General features: G+C 42.3%; 1 protein-coding gene across 1 annotated transcript; it reads left to right on the forward strand.

Annotated features, from left to right (window-relative positions):
• Window positions 1-7,816: 7,816 nt before the first annotated feature.
• Window positions 7,817-8,740, forward strand: LOC146822269 (olfactory receptor 6C74-like). Its single transcript, XM_085610007.1, has one exon. The coding sequence runs from the start codon at window positions 7,817-7,819 to the stop codon at window positions 8,738-8,740; it is 924 nt and encodes a 307-aa protein (XP_085466133.1).
• The last annotated feature ends 18,541 nt before the right edge of the window (window positions 8,741-27,281 follow it).

Raw genomic sequence — 27,281 nt, forward strand, 5'->3', positions numbered from 1 at the left:
GACAGGGGGCCCTTCCAGGTCTGATCTGAGACAGGAGCAGTAGACCTGCCCTTCTCTTGAACCCCTCAGAAAGCAAGCTGCTGATGAGGCTGCTGGGAATGCTATTGGCAACCATAAAGTTTATGGGGATGATGGACTCCTTTATTCAGAGTGTAGAGACCCCAAGCCTGGTGCATCCAGGAGGTTGGTTATACTTCTGAAGTTTAGGGGCTGCCTATTGACACTAGCCCATGATATTCCCCTAGCAGGACCCTTGGGCCAGAACAAGAATTGTCCCTCACTTTCACTGGCCCCACATGTCTGAAGACACTAAGAAGTTGTGTCGCTCCTGTGTGACCTGCCAAGCCAGTGGCAAGGCAGATGGAACCACAAAGGCCCCCCTGATACCACTACCTGTGGTGGGGGTTCCCTTTGAGAGGGTTGGGATTGACAGTGTTGGTCCCATGGATCACCAAACAGCATCTAGGCACAGGTTTATACTGGTGGTGGTGGACCATGCCACCAGGTACCCAGAAGCAATTCCCCTAACGGCCACTACAGCACCTGTGGTGGCAAGGGCTCTCTTGGGTGTGTTCTCAAGAATAGGCTTTCCTAAGGAGGTAGAATCTGACAGGAGTGCAAACTTAATGTCTAGTTACTTGACTGCTATGTATAAGGAGTGTGGAGTGAACTACAAGTTCACAACACCCTATCACTCACAATGCAATGGTTTAGTTGAAAGGTTCAACAAAACCTTAAAGGACATGATGAAAGGACTCTCAGAAAAGCTTAGGTGAAGATGGGACATACTCTTGCCCTGCCTTTTATTTGCATACAGGGAGGTGCCTCAAAAGGGGGTTGGTTACAGCCCTTTTGAACTTTTGTTTGGTCACCCTGTCAGGGGTCCATTTTGTCTGGTTAAGGAAGGATGGAAGTTACCTCTCAAGCCCCCCAAACAGGACATAGTGGACTATGTACTTGGTCTCCGCTCCAGGATGGCTGAGTACATGAAAAAGGCAACCAAAAACCTTGAGGCTAGCCAGGAATTACAAAAAGCCTGGCATGACCAAAAGGCTGTACTGACTGTCTACCATCCAGGACAGAAAGTGTGGGTGTTGGAGCCTGTGGCCCCAGCAGCCCTCCAGGACAAATGGAGTGGCCCCCATACAATTGTTGAACAGAAATGGGAGGTCACCTACTTGGTAGACCTTGGAACCCCTAGGAGTCCCCACAGGGTACTTCATGTCAACAGACTAAAACCATATGTTGACAGGGCAGACATGGGCTTGCTCATGGCTACTGATGAAGGACAGGAGGAAGAGAGTGACCCACTCCCTGACCTGCTTTCTCAGATCCCTGATAATGGGTCAGTTGATGGTGTAGCCTTGGCAGGCAGCCTCACTGCCCAGGAGCAAACTGTCTGCAGAAAACGTCTCAGCCATTTCAAACATATATTTTCTCTGACTCCAAGTCAGACCACCTGGTGCACTCATGAAGTGGACACTTGGGACAGTCTGCCTGTCAAGAATAAGATCTACAGGCAACCTGACCATGTCAGGGACTGTATAAGGACAGAAGTCCAAAAGATGTTGGCTTTGGGAGTTATTGAACCCTCAGTTGAGCTAGTCTAGTAGTCCTGGTACCTAAACCTCACACCACAGATGGCAAAAGAGAGATGTGGTTTTGTGTAGACTACAGGGTCTCAATGCAGTCACTATGACTGATGCCCATCCCATCCCCAGGGCAGATGAGCTAATAGATACTTTGGCCCCAGCCAAGTTCCTAAGCACATTTGACCTGAGAGCTGGCTACTGGCAGATCAGACTAGCTGATGATGCAAAGCCAAAGACAGCATTTTCTACCCCTAGTGGGCACTATCAATTTGTGGTAATGCCCTTTGGTTTGAAGAATGAACCTGCCACTTTCCAAAGGCTGGTGAATCAAGTCCGTACAGTCCTGGAAGACTATAGTATAGCATATCCAGATGATATTGCTGTCTTTAGCTACACCTGGGAGGCTCACCTGGTCACCCTGAGGAATGTTTTGGAGGCCCTGCAAAAAGCAGGCCTAACTATCAAGGCTACTAAGTACCAAATAGGGAAGAGTCAGGTTGTGTACCTGAGCCACCGTGTAGGTCGAGCCTAGGTTCAACCACTAGAGAGCAAAATCCAGACCATAATGGACTGGATTGCTTCCACTTCCCAGACTCAGGTGAGAGCCTTCTTAGGCCTGACTGGGTACTATAGAAGATTTGTCAAGGGGTATGGATCAATAGTGACACCACTGAATGACTTAACCTCTAAGAAAATGCCCAAACAGGTTCAGTGGACAGCTAGCTGTCAAAAGGCATTTGATGACCTGAAACAGACCATGTGCACTGCTCCCATTGACTACTCCAAAAAGTTCATTGTCCAAACAGATGCATCTGAGTTGGGGGTAGGGGCTGTACTGTCACAGTTGAATGATGAAGGTCAGGATCAACCAGTAGCTTTCATAAGCAGAAGGTTGACCCCCAGAGAGAAACGTTGGTCAGCCATTGAGAGGGAGGCCTTTGCTGTGGTTTGGGCTCTGAAGAAGTAGAGGCCATACTTTTTTGGTACTCACTTCATTGTTTAGACAGACCATAAGCCCCTCTTTTGGCTAAAACAGATGAAGGGTGAAAATCCCAAATTGCTCAGGTGGTCCATTTTCCTACAGGGATGGACTATACAGTGGAACATAGACCTGGGAGTAATCATGCCAATGCTGATGGACTCTGCAGATATTTCCACTTAGACCATGAAGACTCAACTGGTCAAGGTTAGTTTAATGTCCCTGCATTTGGTGGGGGGGGGGGTTTGTAGGAGAGTAGGATCTACTTCACAAGTTTACCCCCACATTTTGCTGGTGTTTCACTGTTTTTCGAATTTAGTCTGGCTGGGACCCTGCTAATCAAGGCCCCAGCCTAGCTGCTTCCTCTCTAAAATGATTCCATGTACTTTAGGTACAGTTGAGATTGGAACTGAGGTGCCCTTATAAGTCCCTCGTATATGGTATACTATGTACCCATGGCATAGGTACACCAGAGGCCTACCAGGGGCTGAAGCATGTATTATGCCACCCCTGGAAAGCCACCCAAAATGGCACCACAGGTCTGCTACTGCAGCCTGGGTAAGGTGGTGCCTGCACCCCTTACTGTGATATAGGTCACCTATATCACTATATATATATATATATACATATATATATATATATATATATATTCACTGAAAAAACCATAGGTTTCACACATGTTATAGTTAGCGGAAATTTTACTGATAAAAAACCAATGAAATTCCCCCGTTATAGTTAGTGCAGGCAACTATAACTCACGCGACCGCAATCCTCTGCTGATGCTAATACTGTATTTAGACACTTATTTGCCCATGTCTTCTTCCATACATTTTTAGCTATACATATATTACAAATATTTTTTTTTCATAAAGACACATATGTCATCAGCAGAAGATTGCGGTCGCGTGAGTTATAGTTGCCTGCACTAACTATAACGGGGGAATTTCATTGGTTTTTTATCAGTAAAATTTCCGCTAACTATAACATGTGTGAAACCTATGGTTTTTTCAGTGAATTTGCAAGGTTTTTTAAATGCTAATTCCTAACTATAACGTGTGTGAAACCTATGGTTTTTTCAGTGAATTTGTACGGTTTTTTAAATGCTAAGTTACTTTACGCCATTCGTGGCGTGCGCGCCCACTTAACGCAGTTCGTTCCGTGCGCGCACGGTGCGCTTCGCGCACCGTGCGCGCACAGTGAGCACGCGGTGCGCTTCGCGCACCGCGCGCCCACTTTACGCAGTTAGTGCCGTGCACGCACGGTGGGCACACGGTGCGATGACAAAGCAAGAAAGCACGTCAACAAATCTGTTTCTGCTTTCCTCCGTGACTATGGTATGGGTGCCATTTACCACAACAACTTGCGTTATGACATGCAAGACATTTATAGAGGAGATGGTGTGCACTTCAATGATGAAGGGAACAGAGTCTTCCTCTTGAACCTTAGACTCTGCATCGGTACTTACTTGTAGGTACCACTAAAAAATCATTTCATAAACACAACGGCTCTTTTTAGAGCCCCCTAATATCTAAACACTTAAATCTGATTTTCATTTTTTTTTTTTTTTTTTTCTACCGTACGCTTACCGTAAGCTTACCGTACGCGTACCCCGTGATTTTTTTTAAAATCAATAAATGTTTTTTTTGTACTTTTCTGTCCTTCTTTGACCCCCTTACAAATGTTAGGGGGTCTGTAACTCTCCTCATTGCCCCCTTTCCTTGTTTTCACTCTTTTTTTTCAGAGTGAAATACACAAAATGGCGGCCGCCGCTTCCTGGTTTCGGCCGATTCGAATGTTTACTAAGATCTAAGAGCCAATCAGAATCGCGCTCGCGCACGCCACCGTACGCTTACCGTAAGCGTACGGTAAGCGTACCGTAAGCGGGCTCAGATATATATATTGATTTAAAGGCTATTTTCTCAGAATCTACTGAACAGATTTACACCAAACCTACAAAAGGCACTTCCTTGACCTAGGGACTACCTCTCTGCCAAATTTTGAGTAATTCTGTTCAGCCGTTCGGGCTGTAGCTCGTTCTAAAGGTCCTATGGAAAAATGCATGGGAAAAACGCGTTTTGGGACCCCCCTTTTATCTCAGCCCCCGCTTGACGGATCCCCCCGAGACTTTCAGGGTAGGAGCGGAGCGTAGCGCCCCACCTATTTTGAGAAATTCGCGAGGATTCGTCGACCGGCGCCAAAGTTATTCAAAATAGAATGTTGAGGTTTTCCTATGGAAACGTGGTCCTAACTATAACTACCTACTGGCGACCGCCAGTAGGTAATATATACACATATGAAACTATAATTCACTCCTATGGCAGACCTTATCAATCCTGAAGGCAGAGTGCTTGGTTTTTATGTTAGAGGTTGCCCCTGCATGAGCAGAGCCCCTCTGCTGTGTTCGGAGGCCCTTCTCTGATGCTGTTTGTAGTGCAGCCTGACCCTATACTCTTAAGTGCAGTATAACCAAACGGTAAATGCTAACTTTGGACTGGCTGCACGGAAACCTGTCCTGTTTGGTGTCAAACACCCTTGAATCATACCCCCACACCAGTAACTGGTGTGGGAGTATGATCCCACCCTTCTAGAGAGAGAGACACAACAGTACTGGTATACCCTGTAGAAACTTAATAGAGCCCTGGCATCACAAAATAGCAGCCACAGACACGGGTCTGGCCTCCTGCTGCTGATGGGAGGCCTGGCCAAAAGGTTTCCTGTCACAGGGAGGTGTAACCACCTCCCAGACAGGCTTATGTGTATTGGGGCTGGGTGAGAGCACTCTCCGAGTGCTTTGAAGTCCTTCACTGTGGGCACATATGGTGTCCCTGTGCATAGTCCAGCTCAAACCGGTTCAGAGGCTTCCAGCCCCTACTCTTGAGTGAAACTGGACAATGGAAATGGGTATAGCCATCCCTCTTTCCAAACCCTCCCATAGGTGGGTCCCCAGAGTATGTCCAATCCCCTACCTTAGTATAAGTATGGGACCCCTGTTCTTAGGACTTTAGATTACCCTGGATGAAACTCTGATGCTGAATCCTGGACCTTCGATGCTCTGCTCAAGACCAGAGGACTGAAGAAATCTCCCTTGGGGTCAAGGAGTGACTCCCCTGCTTGGCAGGCACCAACGAAGCAATTTACCGGTCTGTATCATCAAAGCTCCTGCCTGACTCCAAAGTATTTTCTGCCCAGGAAGAGTTTTACCAGACATCTCAGAGGCCGTCCCGAGTCCCCATCAAAGCTGAGACCCACAGCCCTCGTGAGTAGCATGGAACCAGAACTCCTGGTCATCGTGGATTTTTGCAAGTGCATTGACTTTTCGACATCTCTTGAAGTTGTGCTTGGGCTGACTTTTAGCCCACACCTTGTGCACTAAATCCACTGAAGATTGTCCACCTGGTCATTCCAAGTGACCCTTGTGCCACCATTTTGTGTTTTGTCTTAAGGTCTCTTTGCGATCCTTGGTCCGTTGACTGGTGGGTCCCTGAGGTGGTAACTTTGCATTTCCTTGGGCTTTTCTGGTTGCTCCAGATGTGCCCTGACTCCCATCCAAGTGGTGAGTCCCACCGACCTTACTGGTCTGCACTGACGCATCTTTCTTGTTTCTGCGTGGGTTGCTGTTACCAAGGCTTGTTGTGTCCAATTCAGGCACCAATGCTGCAGCACTCAACATTCTTTGTGGCACTGCTCAAATCCAGCTCCTGGTTGTCCTCGATGCCTCCTGGACCTCGTGGCTTAAGAGTCAAGCTTCACTTCCTTCACCTGAAATCACCCAACATCGGTGGGCATTTGCTCATCGCCTTCCTGGTCACTGGCAAGTGATCCAGACTCTGTCCCCTCTGCTTTCAGGTTCTTCGCATCTTCAATCCAGGCTTGGATTTCTTCGGACACTAGGCATCTTCACGGCAGCAGCACTTCTTCGCCAGCTCCCATTGAAATCAGCAATGCTACCCGACACCAAAATACACCTATGCACCCGGCTTCCCTGGGTGAGGTAACATGAGTACTCTGGTGCTCCCGTGGGTGCTAGCCCTAGAACTTCCTCAGTCCAAAAGGGTTTGGTCCTGACTCATTTCTAAGTGTTCCTAATCTTTAAAAATCTAACCGCGACTTTCCCCATAGAAGGTAACGGGAGCACGAGGCTGTGTTCACAAACTGCACACGACCCCCGTGGGTCCCCTGTGTCACTACCTTGGGTGGTTCCTTGGGGTCCCAGAGATTCTACAGGATCTAGGCCTTGTGCCTAGTTAAGTCGTGGTTCTTATACCACTATTTTAGTATGTGGTTTGGCTCGCCCCTAGGGCCTGACGTGTATTTGTGCTATTTTACTGTGATTATTGAAGTGTAACTTATGTGTTTTGCCCTCTAGTCTCATAAAGAGACTAGTAGGGTGTGTTTAGTAATAAATACATATATTTTATATATGTACCTGGTGTGGATATCTTTCATTTAGTGACTCAAGAGATTATAGACTGGTAAAACAAGCTGCTTTAGATTCCTTCAAGACTTAGCCTGAAGGCTGCTCTCCATAGCTACTGCTAGGATAGCTTTCAATAAAGGTTGTCTTTAACCTATAACCAATAAGGGGTTGTTTAGACTGATACAAGGTGCCCACTATAACTAGTGGACAGCATATATCAGGCCAACTTCTCACACTCAGCCATGTTCGTTGTTATTGTGAACAGTGTAGAGGTGCGTATGAATGGCCAACATTTATTTATATTGGCCATTGGGAGAAAGGATCTGCAGAACACTAGGTGTAATCCACCACATAGCTTTGAAGACATATTTCTTTTTAGTGATGATGCCACAGAGAAATGTGATTATGCTCTGTGACACACTAGTCCATTAGGGGAAGGCCTAATCTTGCTGACTGTGAATGCCTTTTCTCTGATGTATAGCTTTCATACTCATTGAAAAGAGCAGTGCAGGTATATAGTGTGCCTGGCAGACTGAATAACCTTACAAAACATGCAAATGTATGTGACTATGTCTGGCATAAAGCACGTTTCTTCCAGATGGTAAGGAATCATTGAATGGTAGTTAGATCAAACTGAAAATGTCTATCATAAATTGTGTTGTAATGGACAGGAGAATGGAAAGGCATAATGGAGAACTTAAAATCATTGCCTGCATAGTTCTAGTATCCTATGCTTTGCAAATTAATAACTAATTATAGTAAATGCACTGACCATTTTAATCAATTTTCAATCTTCTTTATTCCCACAGGTAAGAGCAAAGGGCTTCAATGGACAAGTGGAACGGAAGCTTTGTGTCTGAGTTCATTCTGTTGGGTCTCACTGATGATCCAGAACTGAAGATTCTTGTCTTTGTAATATTCCTGTTTATATACCTGTTTACTATAACTGGAAACTTCATCCTGCTCACTGTGTGCATCCTTGAGCCTCGTCTACACACTCCAATGTACTTCTTCATAGGCAACCTCTCCTTCTTGGACATTTTCTACGCATCTGTCTTTACGCCCAACATGTTGGTCCACCTCTTCATGGACACGTGGCGCATCAGCTATCCTGGATGTGCAGCTCAGATATTTGCATTTGTGCTACTAGGAGCTACAGAGAGTGTCTTTCTATCATTCATGGCTTTTGATCGCTATTTGGCCATTTGCTTCCCATTGCATTACACAAACATAATGACTACAGCAACTTGTTCCAAAATGGTGGTTTCTTGCTGGTTGAATGCCCTTATCTTGCCAATCCCAGTAATTGTTATTGCACTAAAGTTGCCTTTATGTGGACGTAATGTTCTTGATCATTTCTTTTGTGATGGTAAATCTCTTATAAAGATAGCATGTACGGACACCTTCATTGTGGAGACGGTTACGTTAGTGTCCACAATCATTGTTGTGCTGATCCCCTTTATTGTCATTCTTATCTCCTATGTTCACATTATTGTTTCAATTCTTCAAATCCCTTCCACAGAAGGTAGAAAGAAAGCCTTCTCCACTTGTTCTGCACACCTGATCAATGTCTCTATAGTATATGGGACTTGCACTTTTATGTATATGAAACCAGAACGAAACAACTCAGGCCATCAGGACAAAATGATCTCTGTGTTTTACACAATGGGGCCTCCACTATGGAATCCCATTATCTATAGTTTGAGAAACAAAGAGATAAACAGAGCTGTGCAAAAACTTATGAAGAGGTGAATAATTCACTATTGAATGGTGTATGTGTGTGTATCTGCGTGTGTATGTGTGTGTATGTGTGTGTATATATATGTGTGTATGAATTTGTTTTTTAGCGTGAATTTATTAAATGGTATTTTGGATGGAATTGTTTGCCCACTGGGGCTTAATTGAGACTGGCACTTTAGAGTTGTAATTTGCGCTCTTCACGTGTATATAAAATGTTTTGGGGAATATTATACTTTTTTTCCTAAAAACAAACCGGCCATGATTTGATAATCTTTCATGGCCGTAATTTCCTGTGCAAACACAGTACTGACTTGTTTTGTTGGCCATTCTGTACCATCGGAATATGACATAGTAACTCTTCTGGGTTTTAATATATATATTTTTTGGATTCATGAAGGGTATTCTACCCGCGGTAATTTTACCGTGTAACCAGGTGTTTAATACTGTGATATTTTTGTATATTGCAACGTTGTCACGCTATTTGTTTGTAAAAAACTACGAGTCTTTCTTTTAATACACTATGTGAGTAGTTTCAGTCATGTGACATGACGTGAACATTGTACTTAAAAATGGCTAATCGAACGGGTAAGCCGTTGGTGAACAAGCCTGCTAGACAGGCGAAACGCGTCCTACCAGTCGAGTTGAATAAAGTTTTCTTGGCCAGAACACGGCGTCGTCATCCTTGTGCTACGAGGAGTTTTGCAAAATTATATATATGTGTGTATATATATATATATCTGTGTAAGTATATATGTATATGTGTGTGTATGTATATATGTGTGTATATATATATACAGATGTTTTTTTATTTTTATTTATTTGAGTTTTATATAGCGCTGGCTAGACCCGGAGGTATCAGAGCGCTTTACATAAGGTTCCACAAAATTACAAAATTACATCAGTTACAAGTCATATCAGTTACAAGAAAACATTTCAAGAGCGTCGGAAGATGAAATATTTGGAGCTTAGAAGGGAAAGGGGGTGGGGTAAAGGTGTAGGAGGGAGAAAGGATGGAGATAGGATGGATGGAGAGACGAAGGAGAGTCTGCCCAAAGTCCGACTGGGTAGGTGAAGGCCGAGGGGGAAGTCCACAGCCCATCTCCTCTATAGTTTTCAGGTATCTCCACCGGGCATTAGTCAAGTGGCTAGGTCTCAATGAGAAAACAATTAGTGAGCAAAGAGTAGGGATAAATGGAGCATGAAGGAGAAAGTGGGTGGAGTAAAGGGGTAGGAGGGAGAGTACGACAGAGAGACGAAGACAGGTCTGCCCAATGTCCGGCTGGGTAGGAGATGGCCGAAGGAGTAGTCCACAGTCCTTTTCCTCTATAGCTATCAAGTAGCTCCATGGGCATCGGCCAAAAAGCTAGGTCTCCATGGTCAGAGGTAGATTCACAGATTCGGTATCCTGAAGGGTAGGCCGGATGGGGGATGTGATCGAGGTCTGTTTGAAGTCCGTTTTTTTCTCAGAGGAGTAGCACGACATGGTAGGGAACATTGTGGGAGCCATCTTGGGGTCAGGCAAGGGATTCTGACCTTAGAGTTAGAAACAGCCGGTTCCCATTTTAGTCTTTCGCTCGAGAGAGGGGGGTGCTTGTTGTGCAATGGAGCAGTTGAGGCCGGAGTCAGTGTCTGCTTGCCTCCCGAGGAGGAGAGTATTTCTGTGTTATAGATGGCACGGGGAGAGACGGACGCCATATTAGGATCAGGCGGGGGACCTCTAGTATCCCACTCAGTTGCTTGTGATGCTAAACAAGGATTTCCCTTGAGGCCTGAGCTGTTGCTGCTATTTCAAACAAATAGGCTGAGAATGAAATGATAGTCTCCACATGTCCCCACTGCTGTGCTAGTTGATAAGATAGCCCCAGCAGGAGCATACAACCTTAGTGCAGCCAGGCAGATTTCAAACAGGCCACATCCCAGGTGGGCCAGGGATATAGTCCAACCTTTCTTTCACATACCACACTGAATAGATACTAAAAGTGCTTTATTACAGCTCGACCCTTCCAGGATAGCTGCCCCCACAATATAGCCAGTGAAGAGTCCTACCTTTCTTTTCACAGTCCAGACAAATAGGACCTGAAGTAAAGGACCCTTGACTACTAGGGAAATCAGAACTTTCTTTCCCCCAGACATAGTGGTTTCCCAAGCCCACTAAAAAGTCAGAAGTAGTGCCCAAACACATTGCCACAACAGGACCCTGGGGAGAAGTCCCCCAGTACAATGATAAGCTCCTCCCAGAGCATGGATTGAAGCTCAAGTCGAATATCAGCAGCGGGCAATGGCTCCCAGGCGTGGTGCCTTAAATATGTGAAGCAATCAGTCCCAGAACAGTATCCTCAGGGCAGAAAGTCCGGGAACCCCGCTCCTCCGCATTGAGACCGCAATTCAGGCGGGTGGTACTAAACAATCCGGTAGGTTTCTATGATCAGCCTTTGGGCCCATGCTCAAAGCGTGAGCCAAAACACCAGGGCTCCAACGTGTATTACAGCGAATATGCGCAAGAACAGCACACGGCCAACATCCCTCAAGGGACAGGAATGGCTCCCAGTGTACAATTTGGCGAGGGCCTTGAGACTGCACGGGTGCGTCCCGCATAAGAAGTAGCGCCCAATAGCCCACAACAGGGAGCCGACCTCCAGACTCCACCTGGTAGACTGCCACTCTCTTTTTTCCGCACCACCACGAGCAGCACCGTTACCACGGAGGAAGGGGGCCAAGACTCACCCGTGCCGATCATCCGACCCAGCAGCCAGCACCTGCCAGCAGACAGCAGACAGATCCTGCACCAGCTAGCCTGCGACTGCACTCCAGACCTATCCAGGTGACCCCCACAGCTCTGTACAACTAAGGAATGTCACAACCAGTGTGCCGGACGGCTACTGCGTAGCTCCACTGGGCGAGCATCAGGATAGTTCCAGCTGACCTTCCACTCGGACTTCTGCTTGCCGCTAAAGTGAAAGAGCCAATGTGTGTGTAAATGTGTGTATGAGTGTGTGTGTATGTGTGTGTGTGTATGTGTGTGTGTGTGTACATATGAACATCTACAGATAAATACATGGCACTGTACTGTCCACATCTGCATTGTTATGCTTTGGTTGTAAAATAATGTGAGTCGGGTCAAACTCTCATAGTTGCACTAAGGGTAAGTGTTGGAATGAGAACATCACCTGAAGGGTAAACAAGCATGTACACCTCCCTGAATCACCCAACTGTGTGAGAGACTAGTATCCATAGTTTTGGTTGGCAAAAATGTCATGATATCCCAGTGTGTGCATTGATGCCTAGGCATATCCATGGTGAATTGGAGGCCCAGTATCTATTCCATCACCTGGAGGGTTGCAAGAAGCACGTCCTCCATGCTGAAACAGCACTGCTGCCCATATCTGAGTTGTTGCCATAATGTAGTTGTCATCAGAGGTGAGAAAGCAATATAGGCTAAACACAACAACAAGAGCAAGCAAAATGGCAATTAATTAATCTACATGGTGGCAGGTCTTATGTGGATTTCAAAGCACTTTTGTTTGATTTATCAGTCACCTGGTGCAACGCCTATATTAAATTGAAGGACAATTTATTCACTTATTTAGCTCATTACCAAGGCAAGTTTTGATCTTAAATTCAGAACTGCCAATTATTGTATCATCATCCTCAGTAGAAATAAAGGGGCGCAGTCTTTAATATTGGTGAGATGATGAATACCACATATATAGATTCATATAAAAATGTAAATGAGAATCAGGAGAATAAAAACAGAAAGCACAATTTAAACAATCTTTTTATTCCCAACTCTCCAAAAATACCTTTCAACCAGAACCAGGCATAATCTCCCTCTAAATCAAACCTATTTTTTATTTTATGCCTGTCCTTTACTTAGTATGACTAATAAGGCCTATTTCTTCATCGATACTGAGAGTGGTATTACGGCTGTAGGAGCAAGATTCGGCCCATACTGTGCAGCATATACCACCATCAGACAAATTCAAGAGCCATTCTATTCTGCAATATGACTAGCTGATCTGATAGAAGTTGTAGATTGAGGGCAGTGGCATTCGCCTCCTAATCTAAAACATTAATAATGACTAGAACTTTATGGAGGGTCATTCCATTCTATATATTAAGAACAAGATGTAAAAGAAATGTGCAGTTTCTGGGGTAGCGCAGGGTAGACTCTTGGGATGAAGAAGTCTGCTGTGAGTTTGATAAACGTGATGGATATCATATTTGGGGCAGGAGGTCCAGGACCATTCTGTGGACAGCCAGGTCAGAGGCAGAGGTTCAGTGTTCACAGACAAAGTAAGTTTTGCGCTGTCGGTGCTGTCCTCTGGACAGATGAGACTAAAGTGAAGTAGTTTGACTGTAATGCACAATCATATCTTAGGTGTCAGGTTTACTAGCTTGTTATGCAACACCGTGCAGTAGCCACACATGCTGTGATGTGTGAGAAGGAGAGAGCAGCACAATACCATATTTACACAAATATCGTACTGTCCTGACTTCTCCCTAACATCGGTGCAGAAATGTGCTGTCATGCACCACACCCACCTTTGTACCATAGTGCAAGGGTGTCTCTGTACCCTTCCAGTGCAAAATACTATGCTTAGACTAACTTTAAATGTTTCCCACTTTGTATGTGTGTTGAGAAGTACAACACACATCCAAAGACAGAAAAGATAGGAGAAATAAAAGCATTTCTCCTTCATAGCACTAATTTGAAATGAGTGCAGTAACCATGTCTACTATTTTAAGTAAATAGGGTTTTGCATCAGAAACCTTGGAGGGCTGCATGGGAATGCCATGCACCACCATGGAACGCCCCCTTGGTACTAACTAATGCAAAGCACCACTATGTGCTGCTTTGTGTAGATTTCAAGAGATTTTCCAGTGTAAAACAGGTTTTAGACTTACAAGTAAATAGGTGAAAAGAAGAGTTAGCATCATTTTGCATCACATTTGTGATGCAAACACAAAATTAAAACTTAGTAAATAGACCCATGAGTATCACTAAAATAATTTCTTTCTAACCAAGCATAGTGGTGGATCAGTGACAATTGTAATGTTTTGCATGTTTTGCAATTGTGGGACCTGAATGTCTCAAAATGCTTGAATAACCTATTTTTTTTAAGTTTTACGCAAAGATTTTATTAAAAGTATAAAGGTGTCATTTTACAATACAGATGATAAGTCTTGAATCATTACATCATAAGTTTCCTCCAGCAATAATACATAAAAAGGACCAATCAGAATAAACAATAGCAGTGAAATGATACTGAATAATGCAATATATGTTTACATTTAGAATTAGAATCGAAGTAGAATAGGGATATTTGGGAAATTCATGGAGGTTGAGTACTTCTTGCTGAGATGGAAGCAGCTTGGGATTCTGCTTGGCACATTTGTCAAAAAACGTTGTAATTGGTGACCATAATTGAATACGCTTTGTAGCCATATGTATAGGATAAGTAAGGAAAGTATCTAATCTATGATTATGGCATACATCATACCACCAAGCTTTATAAGAGATTTTTGTGAAATCCTTCCAGTTCCTAGTTATTTGCTGAAATGCAGCTGCTAGTGGTAAATCAATAATCTTAACATTAAAAGTATAAGTGCTCCATATTGGTGAAAGACTACCTAAAAAGATATCTGTAAGTGAGAAGGGGAAGGTGGCACCAAAAATGGAATTAATGTGCGCCCAAACACGAATCCAAAAATTATGTATGAGAGAACATGAAAATAGCATATGGAATAAGTCAGCATTTGGAGATGTACAGCTCCAACAAGTATCTGGTATATTAGGAAATCTTTTATGTAAAGTACTTGGGGATAATGAAAGCCTATAATATATTTAAAACAACGTTTGGGTCAGACTAGCTGCTCCTGAAGACTTACATATCTTGAGCCAAATATTACTCCACATGGATGAGGACCAGGATTCTTTAAAATCGTTCGCCCAAGCAATCTCTGTATTTAAGTTTTGTCTAATCATATCAGTGGATTGCAGAAAGTTAAATATGCTAGATGCCTTGGGTAAAGTGTGCAGTAAAGTGGATAAATCCTTAGAAACATTGCAGGTGGAGTCTGTAACAGATGAGCTGGCTAATCGAGTACGTGAGTCTAATACAGCTTTCCTAAGAATGTGATATTTGGGAATAAATGAAGTGGGTAGGTCATATAATTGCTTGAGTGAGGAGAAGGAGATGAATTCTGAGTGTGAAAATAATTGGTTTACCCATATTAAACCTTTTTGTCTCCAAGTTTTCTAATATAAAGGTTTATCGAGTATTAACAAAGTTTTGGTATGCCATATAGTTGAGCCAAGGAAGGAGTCAAGAGTCTCATGGGTTGTGGTATAAATTGGTCTAAGAAGTTTAGCAGTAAGCTTAAATAAAGGAGTACATAGGTTTTGGGGTTTGCGTGAAAAAGACAAGTATTCCTGAAAAGAAAAAGTAAATAAAAACGAGTTTTCAACTAATGTCCATAAAGGACATTCTGCTGCGGATTCAAGTAACCAACATGAGGCCTGGCACAGTAAACATGCTTTTTGATAAGCGGGAAGATTAGGAAAATTAACTCCCCCTTCACTTTTAGGACGAATGAGCCTAGAGATAGAAATGCGGGGTTTCTTATTACTCCATAAAAAGGAAGAAAGTATGGAGTTAATTTAATGGATTTAAATAATTTGGGTGAGATTGGGACTGGAATGTTGGAGATTGTATATAATACAATAGGAGAAAGCATCATCTATATAGTGTCTTGGTGACCCCACCAGGATAGGTATAGGGGATGCCATTTAGTTTTAAGATTTTAATGCATTTGTTCATACACATAACCACTGTGCCTTGAATTGTGGGTGTGAAAAGTAAACATAAATATTTAATATAATTGGATTTCCATGCAAAATTCTTGGGAGAGAAATCGGGTTTAAAAGTATATTTAGTCAAGGTTAGAATCTCGCATTTATCATTGTTGAGTTTGTATCCAGAAATTGAGGAAAAGGACTGAACCTATGCTAAGAAGGCGGGGACCGAATCACTAGGATTTGAAATAAAAAGCAAAATGTTACCAGCATATGCCGCAATTTTAACGTGAGACGTGGGGGTTTTGAAACCATGTATGTGTGTGTTTTGGCGAATTTTTGAAATAAACAGTTCAAGAGCTAAATTAAAAAGAAAGGGTGATAGAGGGCATCCCTGTCGCACTCCTCTTCCGAGATCAAAAAATGATGATACTAAACCATTGGCACATACAGCAGCGCATGGGTTACAGTATAACAGGGAAATTAGGTATATATATCTAGGGCCAAAACCAAAACAATTAAGGGTATAAAATAGGTAACGCCATTCAACTCTATCAAACGCTTTTTCGGCGTCTAGTGCTATTGCAGCCAAAGGATGTTTTAAATGGGAAGCTTTAGATAGGATATTAAAGAAAAGTCACGTATTATCTGTGATTACTCGCTCTTTAACAAAGCCGAACTGTTCCTTACATAATATGGTTGGTAGGTGGCAGTATAACCGAAGTGCTAATGCTTTGAAATTTTTTTTATAATCTATGTTAACAAGAGATATGGGTCTATAATTTTTACTGTATTTTGGATCTTTGCCTTCTTTAGGTATGAGGCAAATGTGTGCCTCTGAAAAAGATCCAGCAGATTTCCCTAGGGAACAAAAGGAATGGATCAAGAGGTGTAATTCGGGTAGTAATAATTTGGAGAAGTAAAGAAAGAATTCAACAGGGAATCCATCTGGACCGGGTGCCTTGTCTTTTTTTAGACGTTGGAGAGCGTCTGAAAGTTCCTGCCGTGTTATGTCAAATTCTAAGGGAGATAAATCGGGAGGATTTTATTGAGGTCTGTGTATAGTTGAAAAGAAATGCGCCAGCATGGGATCCGTGGGAATTGTTTCTGAAGAGTATAACGATTTATAAAACAAAGAAAATTCATTCAAAACCTCTACATCTTTAAATTTTAAGACAGAATGTTCATCAAAAATAGACTCAATGTTTAACTTGTTATTCCTGTTTTTTAAATAATTAGCCAAAACCTTATCCGCTTTGTTTTTACCACCGTAGAACTTCGCACTAGATTTTAGTAAGTATAATGAGGCGTTATCTGTTGAGTCCTTGTTGAACTGTAACTTTGCTTTTATAAGAGTGTCTAGAACATCTTTTGAATTAGATGTGTAAAAAGAGTGCTCCAGTCTCTTTATATCCTGAAGTTGAGATAGAGTGCATTTTCGTGCGATATTGCATCTTTTAGCAACATAGTTCATAATAAAGTCCCTCACTGAGGCCTTAAAGGCATCCCAGACCGTTGAGAAGGGTAGAGAGTCAGTTTGGTTCATTGAGAAATAGTCATTGAAAAAGGTGGTAAAGGAAGAAGAGATTGCCGGGTCCAAAAGAAGAGTCTTATTAAAACGCCATCTTCTAGGGGAGTTGGGTTTAGGCAGGATGTCCAGGCAAACTGAAACAGCGGCATGGTCCGATAATAATATAGGTCCTATTTCGAATCTGCACCCATAAGTGCTTGCGATATGTTATGAGATACAAAGAAGTAATCAATTTGTGACTGAGAGTGGTTGGTCGGGGAGTAAAAGGTGTATTATTTTATGGTTGGATTGCATAATCTCCAAGCATCTAGGAGTTTGTGGTGGGCAATAGCATGAACAAAAAATGTATGCGGCTTATTAGGAATAAATGAGACTTTTGAGTTTAGAGAGATCAATAAATGGATCAAAAATCTGATCACCACCAGTAGGAGCAGAAACATTAAAAAGAGAGACTGGAACACCCTTCAACAACAGTTTAACATTAATCCAGCGACCTTGCGTATCAGAGTCTTGTGAAATTAATTTAACCTGGAGCGTCTTGCGACATAATATCATGACGCCATTGCATTTGCCATCACCCTTTGAAAAAAGGCTTCTCCCACCCAACCTTTTTTTAATTTTAATGATTTGATTTCTGTAAGGTGAGTCTCTAGGAGAAATATTATATCTGCATCTAATTTAGCCAAATGGGTTAAGACTCTTTGTCTTTTAATCGGAGAATTCAATCCCCTAATATTCCAAGATACTAATTTCAATGGCATGACGGATTAGAAAAACAGTAAATGAGGAGGTTGAGCTAAAACAGACTAAATCAGTAAAACAGTGGCAGAAGCCATGAGAGAAGGAAAGCATCATGTGTAAAGTCATAATGCTTAGCGTAAGGAGAAATAAATGAGTGAAGAATGATAAAAACAAAAAATATAACTGAATGAGAAAGCAGTGGAAGTAAAAACTGCATAATAAGAAATGTGGTTGGATAAGTCAGAGAAACAAAATGAATCATTGATGACAAAAATGAGTAACAATGAAAGCTGGAGAATGACAATAGCAAAATTGAGTGTAGCTGAAAGGAAAGAAAGATCATGATAAGAAAAGGTAACAGAAGCAAAGAAATTGATGACACCGAAGAAAAGAAAAAGAAAAATGATTGGATAAGAGGAAAGAATGAAGAGTAAGGGCAAAGATAAAGAAGAAGTATAGTAAGATGACATGCCTACATAAAGAAGAATCAGGGAGACATAGGGGGGGTGAGACCACATGGAACAGCACATCCGGGATCAGCCAAACGGAGAATAGAGGAGAGACCACACTAAAGGGGTATGGATCTGTGGAGACGATAATAATAAAGTTACAATGAATACTAGAACAAACGAGAACAAACTAAACCAGATATAACAAAAAACAAATTAACATAGGCGCCTTGATGCCCACTGGGTTGAGTTTTGCGCTTTATAAATTTACTTTCATTTCATTCAAGTGGAACCTGAAAAAGAACAACGTAACATGTCTGATCGCAGGGAAAATCATTTCTTAAATAACCAACTATTATGAAGAATCGGACGTTATCTGAGCATCTTGCAAATAAGAAATACAAAGTCAGACATTTTATTAATGAGAGGGCCCTGAGGATTCTATAGCAGTTGTTTTGCATGAGTTTATGAAACTTTGTAGACGCAGCGGGTCTTCGTATGTTGTTGTTTTATTGTTGTATGTAACTTTGAATAAACAGGGATGAAAAAGGCCTTAACGGGCTCCCATTGAGCAAAGATCTGCTCTCATGTTGAGAAAAGCCTTACGTCTATTGGCAGTAGCTTTAGCATAGTCTTGTGCGAAAAATAAAGAGGAGCCAGACCATTTAATCCTTGGAGAAGCTTTAACCGCCGCTAATACTTTCAATAAGTCTGTGTACTCTAAGAAGTATAAGATGACTCCTCTTGGCCTTTGTGAAGATGAGGCATGAGATGGAACCCACCCCAATCTATGTGCCCGTTGAATGTTTAGCAAAGTTCCCTCTGGCATATGAAGTAACTTAGGAAGAAATTATTTAAAAAAGGAAGGAGCATCTGAACCTTCAAGACCGTCTCCCAAGCCGTAAATACGTAGATTATTTTGCCTGTTGCGATTTTCAAGATCCTCAACTTGTCTTTGGAGCGTGAGAATGAAGTTGAGAAACATTAACACAAATTTCTTTTATGGAGGAAACGCTCTGTTCAACTGCAGAGACTCTTGTTTCAATTTGTGACCAATTGTCTGTTAAGATTTGCAGTTTGGCATTGGTCTCTTCCATAAAGGGTCGGAGAGCTCTTATATCCTCCAACAAAAGTTCCATGGACACTGGCGAAGTTGATTTAGGTGGCGAGGGAGGGTCCTTTTTGAGGCGCTTAGTTATGGATTTTCCTGGGACTGTAGATGAAGGATCCATTGTTGAATCTAAGCTTTGGGATGTAGATGTTAGAGAATCCTCCCACTTGGAAAATTCAGTAAAGATTTTTTAGTTTTTTCATAAAAGTATGCTTAGTTTAGAAGGCAAAGGATGATGAGTCTTTGTTCTGCCCATAAAATGCAGCGTAAACACTTCCTTCTGGTGCAGTTACACTGAATGTTATCATGCTGAGAGAAAAAAAACATCCAAGATGAGAAAAAACGCGAGGAAGAAAAACAATGCACCACTGTACGAAGATGTCTCATAAGTTGGAGGGAGAAAGTTTTTGTAAAATGAGCAAATGAAGTAATGGTTACAATTTGTACCTTCCACAAGTCAAAATTATGAAAATGAGAGGAAATGTTTGCTGTGAGAGAAATATCTGGCATTCACAAAATGGCTGCAGTTAATATATCTGTGGAGCTACTTCAGCGGGATATAAAATATGAGGTTGAAACATAAAAGCAAGGCTTTAGAATAGAGTGTGACAGGTTTTTTCCCATTTCTGGTGCATTAAAATCATATTAAGGCAATAAATGAAAGCTGTGCCTGCATTCAAGAGAGGCTCCGCGGTCGCTGCAAAAAACAAAATGGCAGCTGCGAAACAGCGATGCAGCGAAAAAACTTACATGCTCAAATAAAGAGGTGCTTTGTCAATAAAAGGAAGCTCTGAGGGTCACAGAGTAGGCAGTAGTCCTTTAGCTGTCCTCGGTTTTCATCCGGCGTCGCAGCAGTCTGTCAGAACGTGTGAAATCTCCAAGACGCACTGGAGAGCTTCACCCGTGTGCGTCCATATTCCTCAGGTGCCAAGCCACGCCCCCTCCCTTGAATAACCTGTTAACATTCTTCTACAGGAAAATGTGATATCATATGTTTGACAGCTACAATTAGAAACTAAAGTGTACATTGCTATAGGGCAATAAGGTTTGGTATCAGAATATCATTGTCAGAGCGTTGAGATATTTTGTACCAAATATTGTCTGGAAAAAGTGTGTCCTATTGCAGTTTATAATAGCTAAACTTACAGCAGGCAGAATTCCTCTATACTATATCCTCACATACAACCAGAAATGATCGTAGGCAGTAAATCTACAACTAATTGACTTGCAAAGAAAGGTATCAGGATTTTGAGATGATCAAGCCAAAGTCAGCACAAGCAATCCTGTTGTGATGTTGCGTCTCCATGTCAAACTAACTTAAATTCAAATGCCTTCAATCATCACCAAGTGTAAGCATTTTTGCGCAGTGAAGTAGATCAGACTTCCTTGCAATAAATGTGAGAGATTGATGAACTCTCAAGGGAAACTTATACTCAGATTTTGTGAATAACCAAAAAGTAGTAAACATAATCAAAAGTATCCAATTTCTAGGAGTTTAAATTAAAAAAAATAAATTCACATCTGAAAATAATATTATGCATTAATAATTATAACAATTGATGTATAGAATTAATTAAATTCCTTCAGTTATATTTTAATAAAAATATTGGTACATTGATTCTTGAATTATAAATAAACGATGCTTTATAAGTTTGAGATAAATAAACTGCTATAACTAAATGATAAATATTTTTGGAAATGGCCCTTTTTGCAGGGTTACCCCCAACATTTTGCTTCTGACCTCCTGTTTTTGACAGTGTGCTGCACTTTTTTTTTGCTGATTTTAGAACTATAGGGCACTTTACATCTGCTGACCAGTGCTCCCTGTGTAAAATGTAAGAATTATTGGTTTCTCCATGATTGGTAGATTTGATTAATTATTAAATCACTGGTACAGTGCACTGTGTGTATTCAGGGCCTGAAAATCAAATGCTACTATTGGGGTGGGCTATAGCACTGATTGTGCTACCCACAAGAGTAGTCTTGCAAGCATGTCTCAGGCCTGCAAATGCAGTGTCTTTTTGTGCAGTTTTAAACTGCCATTTTGACCTGGCAAGTGCACCCAATTGTCAGGCCCAAGCCCTCCCTTTTTATATATGAATGGCACCCCTAAGGAAGGCTCAAGGTAGGCCCATGGGCAGGGTGCAGTGTATTTAAAAGGTAGGACAAGTACTGCTGTGTTTTATATGTCCTGATAGTGAAATACTACTAATTTTGTTTTTTTACTACAGCAAGGCCTATCTCTCCAATAGGTTAGCATTGGAACTGCCTTGTAAATTCTTACAAATGTATCTTCCAATTGGGAGTTGGTAGAGAATTGGAGTTTGGGGTCTCTGGACTCACAATTTAAAAATACATCTTTTAGTAAAGTTGGGTTTTACATTTCATGTCTGAAAATGGCACTTTCAGAAAGTTCGTGATAATTTTGAGCACTAATCTCGCGCTCTTCTGTCGCACTGCGGGAAAGGGAACTTTGCCCTCATTGATCCATAAATTCATTGTTAACCCATTTCATCAGTAGAAACCTTCATTTGTCATCATTTCCTTGTAGGTTTAGAAAATCACTGCAGAGACAGCGCCATTGCCACTATTTAGAATTTTATTTCCAAAACTCCAAATGTATACTGTGTGCCCATCCAGGCTTTGCGCAGCAACACGTGATTCAAAACAGTGATATATACATAAAAAGCGCTTCACGTTATTTCCCAATGCATTTCGAGTCTATTATGACTCTTCGTCAGGGGTCACTGCAATGAAACAAAAAACAGCTGAACTAACTTCTCCCAAAAGACCTAAAATAATATCTGCTTAAACGTAAAAATCATAACATTTACCCTACCCTCACCCTCACATGAACCCTCACGTAACCTAATAAGTGACCAAAAAAACCTCGTGTTTCTCCTCTACCCCACCCTGCTTACGAAAACACCCTAACCACCCATGAACAATCACTTATACCACCCGATGCAAACAGTGGTACTCTCATAAGCCAGAACCTAACTCCTGCCATAAATCGAATGTCTGCAATTCACTGTGAAAATGCTTACCCCAAACCTCAATCACCCACCAAACAACTACCCTTCTACCCCCTCATCTATCAAAAATGGTTACCATGAAAGAGCCAATGTCAGCAGCCTGACGTCTTCGTTCACTTCTCTCAATGATGTCGATGAATATACTCTTGCGCTGCCCTGTATTCTCCTTTTAACAGGAGCTTTGCTCGTACGTGTAACCAATCATACTCATAATAAAACCCTGCGATCTAACACCTCCCACCTGTGCCTCTACAAACCATGTGACATCCAAAGAAACTACATATCCCATGATGCACTCAACAAGCTCTCAATAATACTCCTAAACTTTAACAAACGCATGATAAACAAAACCTAATTGATATCGTGCCTTCCTGTGCTTACCCCCTAACCACTCTTTTGTAGTTCATTACCAAACTTACCAAACCCTCGTTAACTCATCCCTTCGTTCACTATCAATGACAACATTCAAACGGGCTGAGTTATACTATAATTTAAATCTAAACTGACCCCAATTGTGCAACCCCAGCAGTGTACTAAACCCTCCTTTGTTTAAGTAAAATAACAGAATTGCAAAACATTAGCGAGAAATAAAGAGAAATAAAGAAACAATGTGTCCATTAGTAAATCTGTGGATGAATCTGCTGTCCGCAAGTCAATCGTTGTTCTCTGTAATATTGTCGTTCTGGTTGAAAAGACACGTGAAGTTCATTTTCAATATTGCGCTGCCTCTGTTGTGACAAACTCAATATAATCCATCTAGATTCTCAACTATGGGGTGCAAAACTCCGGTGGGGCGGAAATTGCGAAGCACATGTATTAAGGAATGGAGGATGCACTCCTTCTCTTGTACAATTTAGTGTTCTAACTTTATAATCCAGTGGTGCGTGCGAGCAGAAAGTTGGCATTTACTTACTTTAACTATTCCATGCCTCTGCCTGTTTGCTTAATACACGTCTGGGTTAGTATGACAGTTGGGATGTTTGTTCGTTCACTTTAGACGGTCACACACAGGAAGCGGAGGTATGCAATGCATATCCTGATGGCCCATCACCTGGGTCTTCCAGAGCTAGGGTGGTAGGAGGAGTTGACACTGACACCTGAATAGGGCTGTGCCTGTCCTCAATAGAAGCCATCTCCACCCTCCTGTAGTACGCCTGGAGCCAGAGCAGGAAAAGGCAGGGTCTTGAGCACTACAAATACTTGGGTTGAGGACATTCTGCCATAAAGAAGAGCTGGATAAGCTGTCAGGAGGGACTGCCACTTTGCTGTTTGCTTTGCTACATTGGTCTCTTCTGTTGAGAGTCCTGACTTTCCAAGTGGGGACAAATCCAGCTTCTTGGCCCTTGGAAGTGAATTCTGGTGATTTCAAGGTGAAAATCCACACATCATCTCCCAGAGTCATCCCCAATTGACACATTGCTGCAAAATGCGTCGCATTGCCACTGCCAGCACCGGAGCTAGGTCCCCATGCCTTACAATGCAGGCCCAAGCTTTCTTTCGCAGCATGTCCAAAGAACTGCTACATCACCAAAGTTAAGCCCTGCATCACCGACATCCATGATGCACCGCTCTGACTCCCACTCAGGTCCTGCTTTGCCGTTGTGGAATTGATGCAGAGAGACCAGAATTTCAATGCATTGTCCTTGGGTGCTGAATTCTTCATCAACACCGCACACTAGTAAGGAACCGATGCCTTGTGTCTGCAAATGACACATCACCTCCCCTGCAACAGTAAGGAACCAACACATCGCCTCCCTTGCCTAGTAGTAAGGAACCAATCTTTCACCTCCCGTGCACCTCGCATTGTCATTGGTTTTTGATGCATCTAATGTACTTTGTCCTAAACAAATGCATCCATTGATTTCTAGAGACCTGAACTTGCTTAACCTTTTAAAAGTAATATATTTGCTTGTGTGTGTTGGATTTTTGTTATTTTGGTCTTGTTTTATTCAGATAAATATTGGATATTTTTCTAAAATGGTGTGGACTCCTTTTGGAGAATTTTCACTGTGTTACTGTAGCTCTGTGTACAAATACTTTACACTTTGCCTCTAAGATAAGTCTGACTGCTCGTGCCAAGCTACCAAGCGGGTGAGCAGGAGTTATCGTAGGTATGTAATCCCTTACCCTGACTAGAGTAAGGGTCCTGAATTGGACAGGGTGCAAACCACTGCCAACTAGAGAATCCTATCAAATATGTGCTTTTTTATAAATATTCTAACTTTGGGTCATATTTATAGTTATTTTTAATTAATTTCAAATATGCAATGTATTGAAACGTGTTCCTATTGGATTTAATTTAACTCCCTACCCCCAGAATTTTCTATGCAAAGTTTTTACAGAGCTATTTGCTGGCCATATGTGGTGCTGGACTTACTACTGTCTTTTTTCAGTTGTAACTTACACAAAATGTAGTAACCTTACTCGAAAATGTAAATTATTCACAAGCGTAAGTTACATTTCTGAATCGGACCTGCAATGTATTTTGATATGTCTTTGTTTGAGAAGTAATGTTAGATATTAGATTAATCTTTTTTTAATTGAAGAAAATTGTGCATTGTGTAATAGCAATCATTGCATTAGGTACTTCTCAGGGACTTCACTGATACACCTAGTCCTTTTAAACCAACAAAGAAGAGATTGGCACAGAAGCTGTAATATAAAAGACATCTTTTTATTTAACCTCAGAAGAGGGAAAAATGTGTCATACAGTATTCTGAAGTCACTGTAGGAGACATTTCTGAGGAGTACAGAGAACAGGGGCCTTATATACCCACACAGGGGCTGAAAAGAAGGCGGTACAAGTACACATGAGAAGAGTTATACACATAGATGGTCATACAGAAAATGCACAGTCAACAAGTAGGAGGAGTAATACGTTGCTGACATCAGTTAGAACAGCCTGACAGTTCTATACTAGGAACAGGTGCACTCTACTAGCTAGGCACTTCTGAGCATGTGCAAGACTCTGGGAGAGGGAAACACCAAATGGCCAGCACATAGCTAACTAAAATGGCTGCCAATTACAAAATGGTTTTCAGCTCATGCTAAGAGATTAATGCAATCTTTAACACACTGACACAACTGAAAGCTAAGGATACGCTACAAACATGGCACCACTGGACAACTGGGCTGTGGGTGACCTGTACAATTGACTTCATTCGGGAGGCATAACCCCTACGTGCACAGCACAACCCTCACCCAACCTGTGACAGACAGCTGCATCAAAAGTACAATGCACATGTGCAGCCATGTGTGTCCCCCTGGAACTGTGTGCAGTACATCAAGTCAGTGCCAAGTCAGGCAAGGGTATTTGTGTGCAGTTGCGAATAACTACCTATTGTAGTCTCACACTACATGCACAATAACAGGCCTGGGACTGCCCTACTCACATTTGTAATCATGCTGCATCATGCCGCACACATGGAAACATGTTTAGGGTATGAATGCGGACATAGGCACTTACTCACTCCACCATTACTATGCAATTGGTGATAGTTATCCACTGCGAGGGGGATACATCATTGACCCACAACTGCCAGTCATTCATGTGTTGTAACTAGGGGTGGGCGGAATTTGCGTAGTCGCGTTACGCAAATCTCCGCAAAATGGTTAAAAATCTCCGCGAACACGCAGAAATTCCGCGACCACGCGGAATTGCTTGTTCGCGATGCTTTTTTCCTGTTCGCCACCACTGTTTGCATGCTCAGGGGGAAATATCTCGCGAACACGCATTTTGAGATCGCGAACAAGCAAAAAATTCCGTAAAGCTGCGGAAAGCAGAATTTTGGGAAATTCCGCGTTCTCCGCGGAACGCGAAATTACCCAAATTCCGCAAATTTCGCGAGCGGAACGGAATTTATCGCCCAGGCCTAGTTGTAAACCCCAATCTCACTCCATAGTAGAGATGAACACGCATGCATCAACTACGCAAACTGTCACAATGGATTACACATTGTAATGGCACCGTGGGCTCATGAGGGTTGTGTAATTGTTATGGCTAATGTGTACACACAGATCTTGTTGCCGCAGTCCTGATTTTCAAATCTATGTGACATCAAATGATGCTGAGCTAATGCATGGCCATGAAATGTGTGTTAAGTGATGTCACCAATTGTGTCGGATGAGTTGGTACACATGATCCTGATTCCAGCCTGGTATGTCCACACGGACATAGCCTGTCAACACCATTGCAGTGCAGAAATATCAATTCTCAATCGACGTATACATCTATGGAATGTGTTTGTGTAACACAGCATTGACAATATTGGATCTGAGCTACACCCTGCCACTTCTGCTTCTGTGCTATGCAGCATACCTTAGGTATCACTGTGCCAAGATGTCTGACTTTGTACGGACATAATAGCACTGCCTCATTGTGCACAATGCTACACCCACTGCACGTCCATTGGACGATGTCTGCCTAGGCCCCTTGGACGATGTCTGACTAGGCTGCGCAAATGAACATGGGAGTAGATGCTAGTGGCCTATTGCCATCACAAATTCAGTGTAAATGCCTAGTTGGCACCATTATTTGCTCGGAAATAGGCACATACATTGACACGTGTATCAATGACTGTTGATTTACAAACTCACAACTCTGAATGAGATGCATTGCCCTCCTTTACACTACCATATTAGACACAGTACGGAAAGCCTGAATACCTCTGCACATCATAGGCAATTGACATGCGATACACACCCATACTGCTAATCCACAACGTGCTGCATTTGGCACAGACACTCATGACCACGCAACATGCCAATATTTCTTTTCACTACTCACCAGTGGCGTGTGGGTCCCAGAAACTGTCAATGTCCCCCTGGGTGATCGGTTGGCGTCCATCTGTGAGAGAACAAGCGCAAATAGATGTTGTTAGGAAACCCCAG

Source organism: Triturus cristatus, chromosome 6, assembly GCF_964204655.1.
Source record: "Triturus cristatus chromosome 6, aTriCri1.1, whole genome shotgun sequence".
Classification (NCBI taxonomy): domain Eukaryota; kingdom Metazoa; phylum Chordata; class Amphibia; order Caudata; family Salamandridae; genus Triturus; species Triturus cristatus.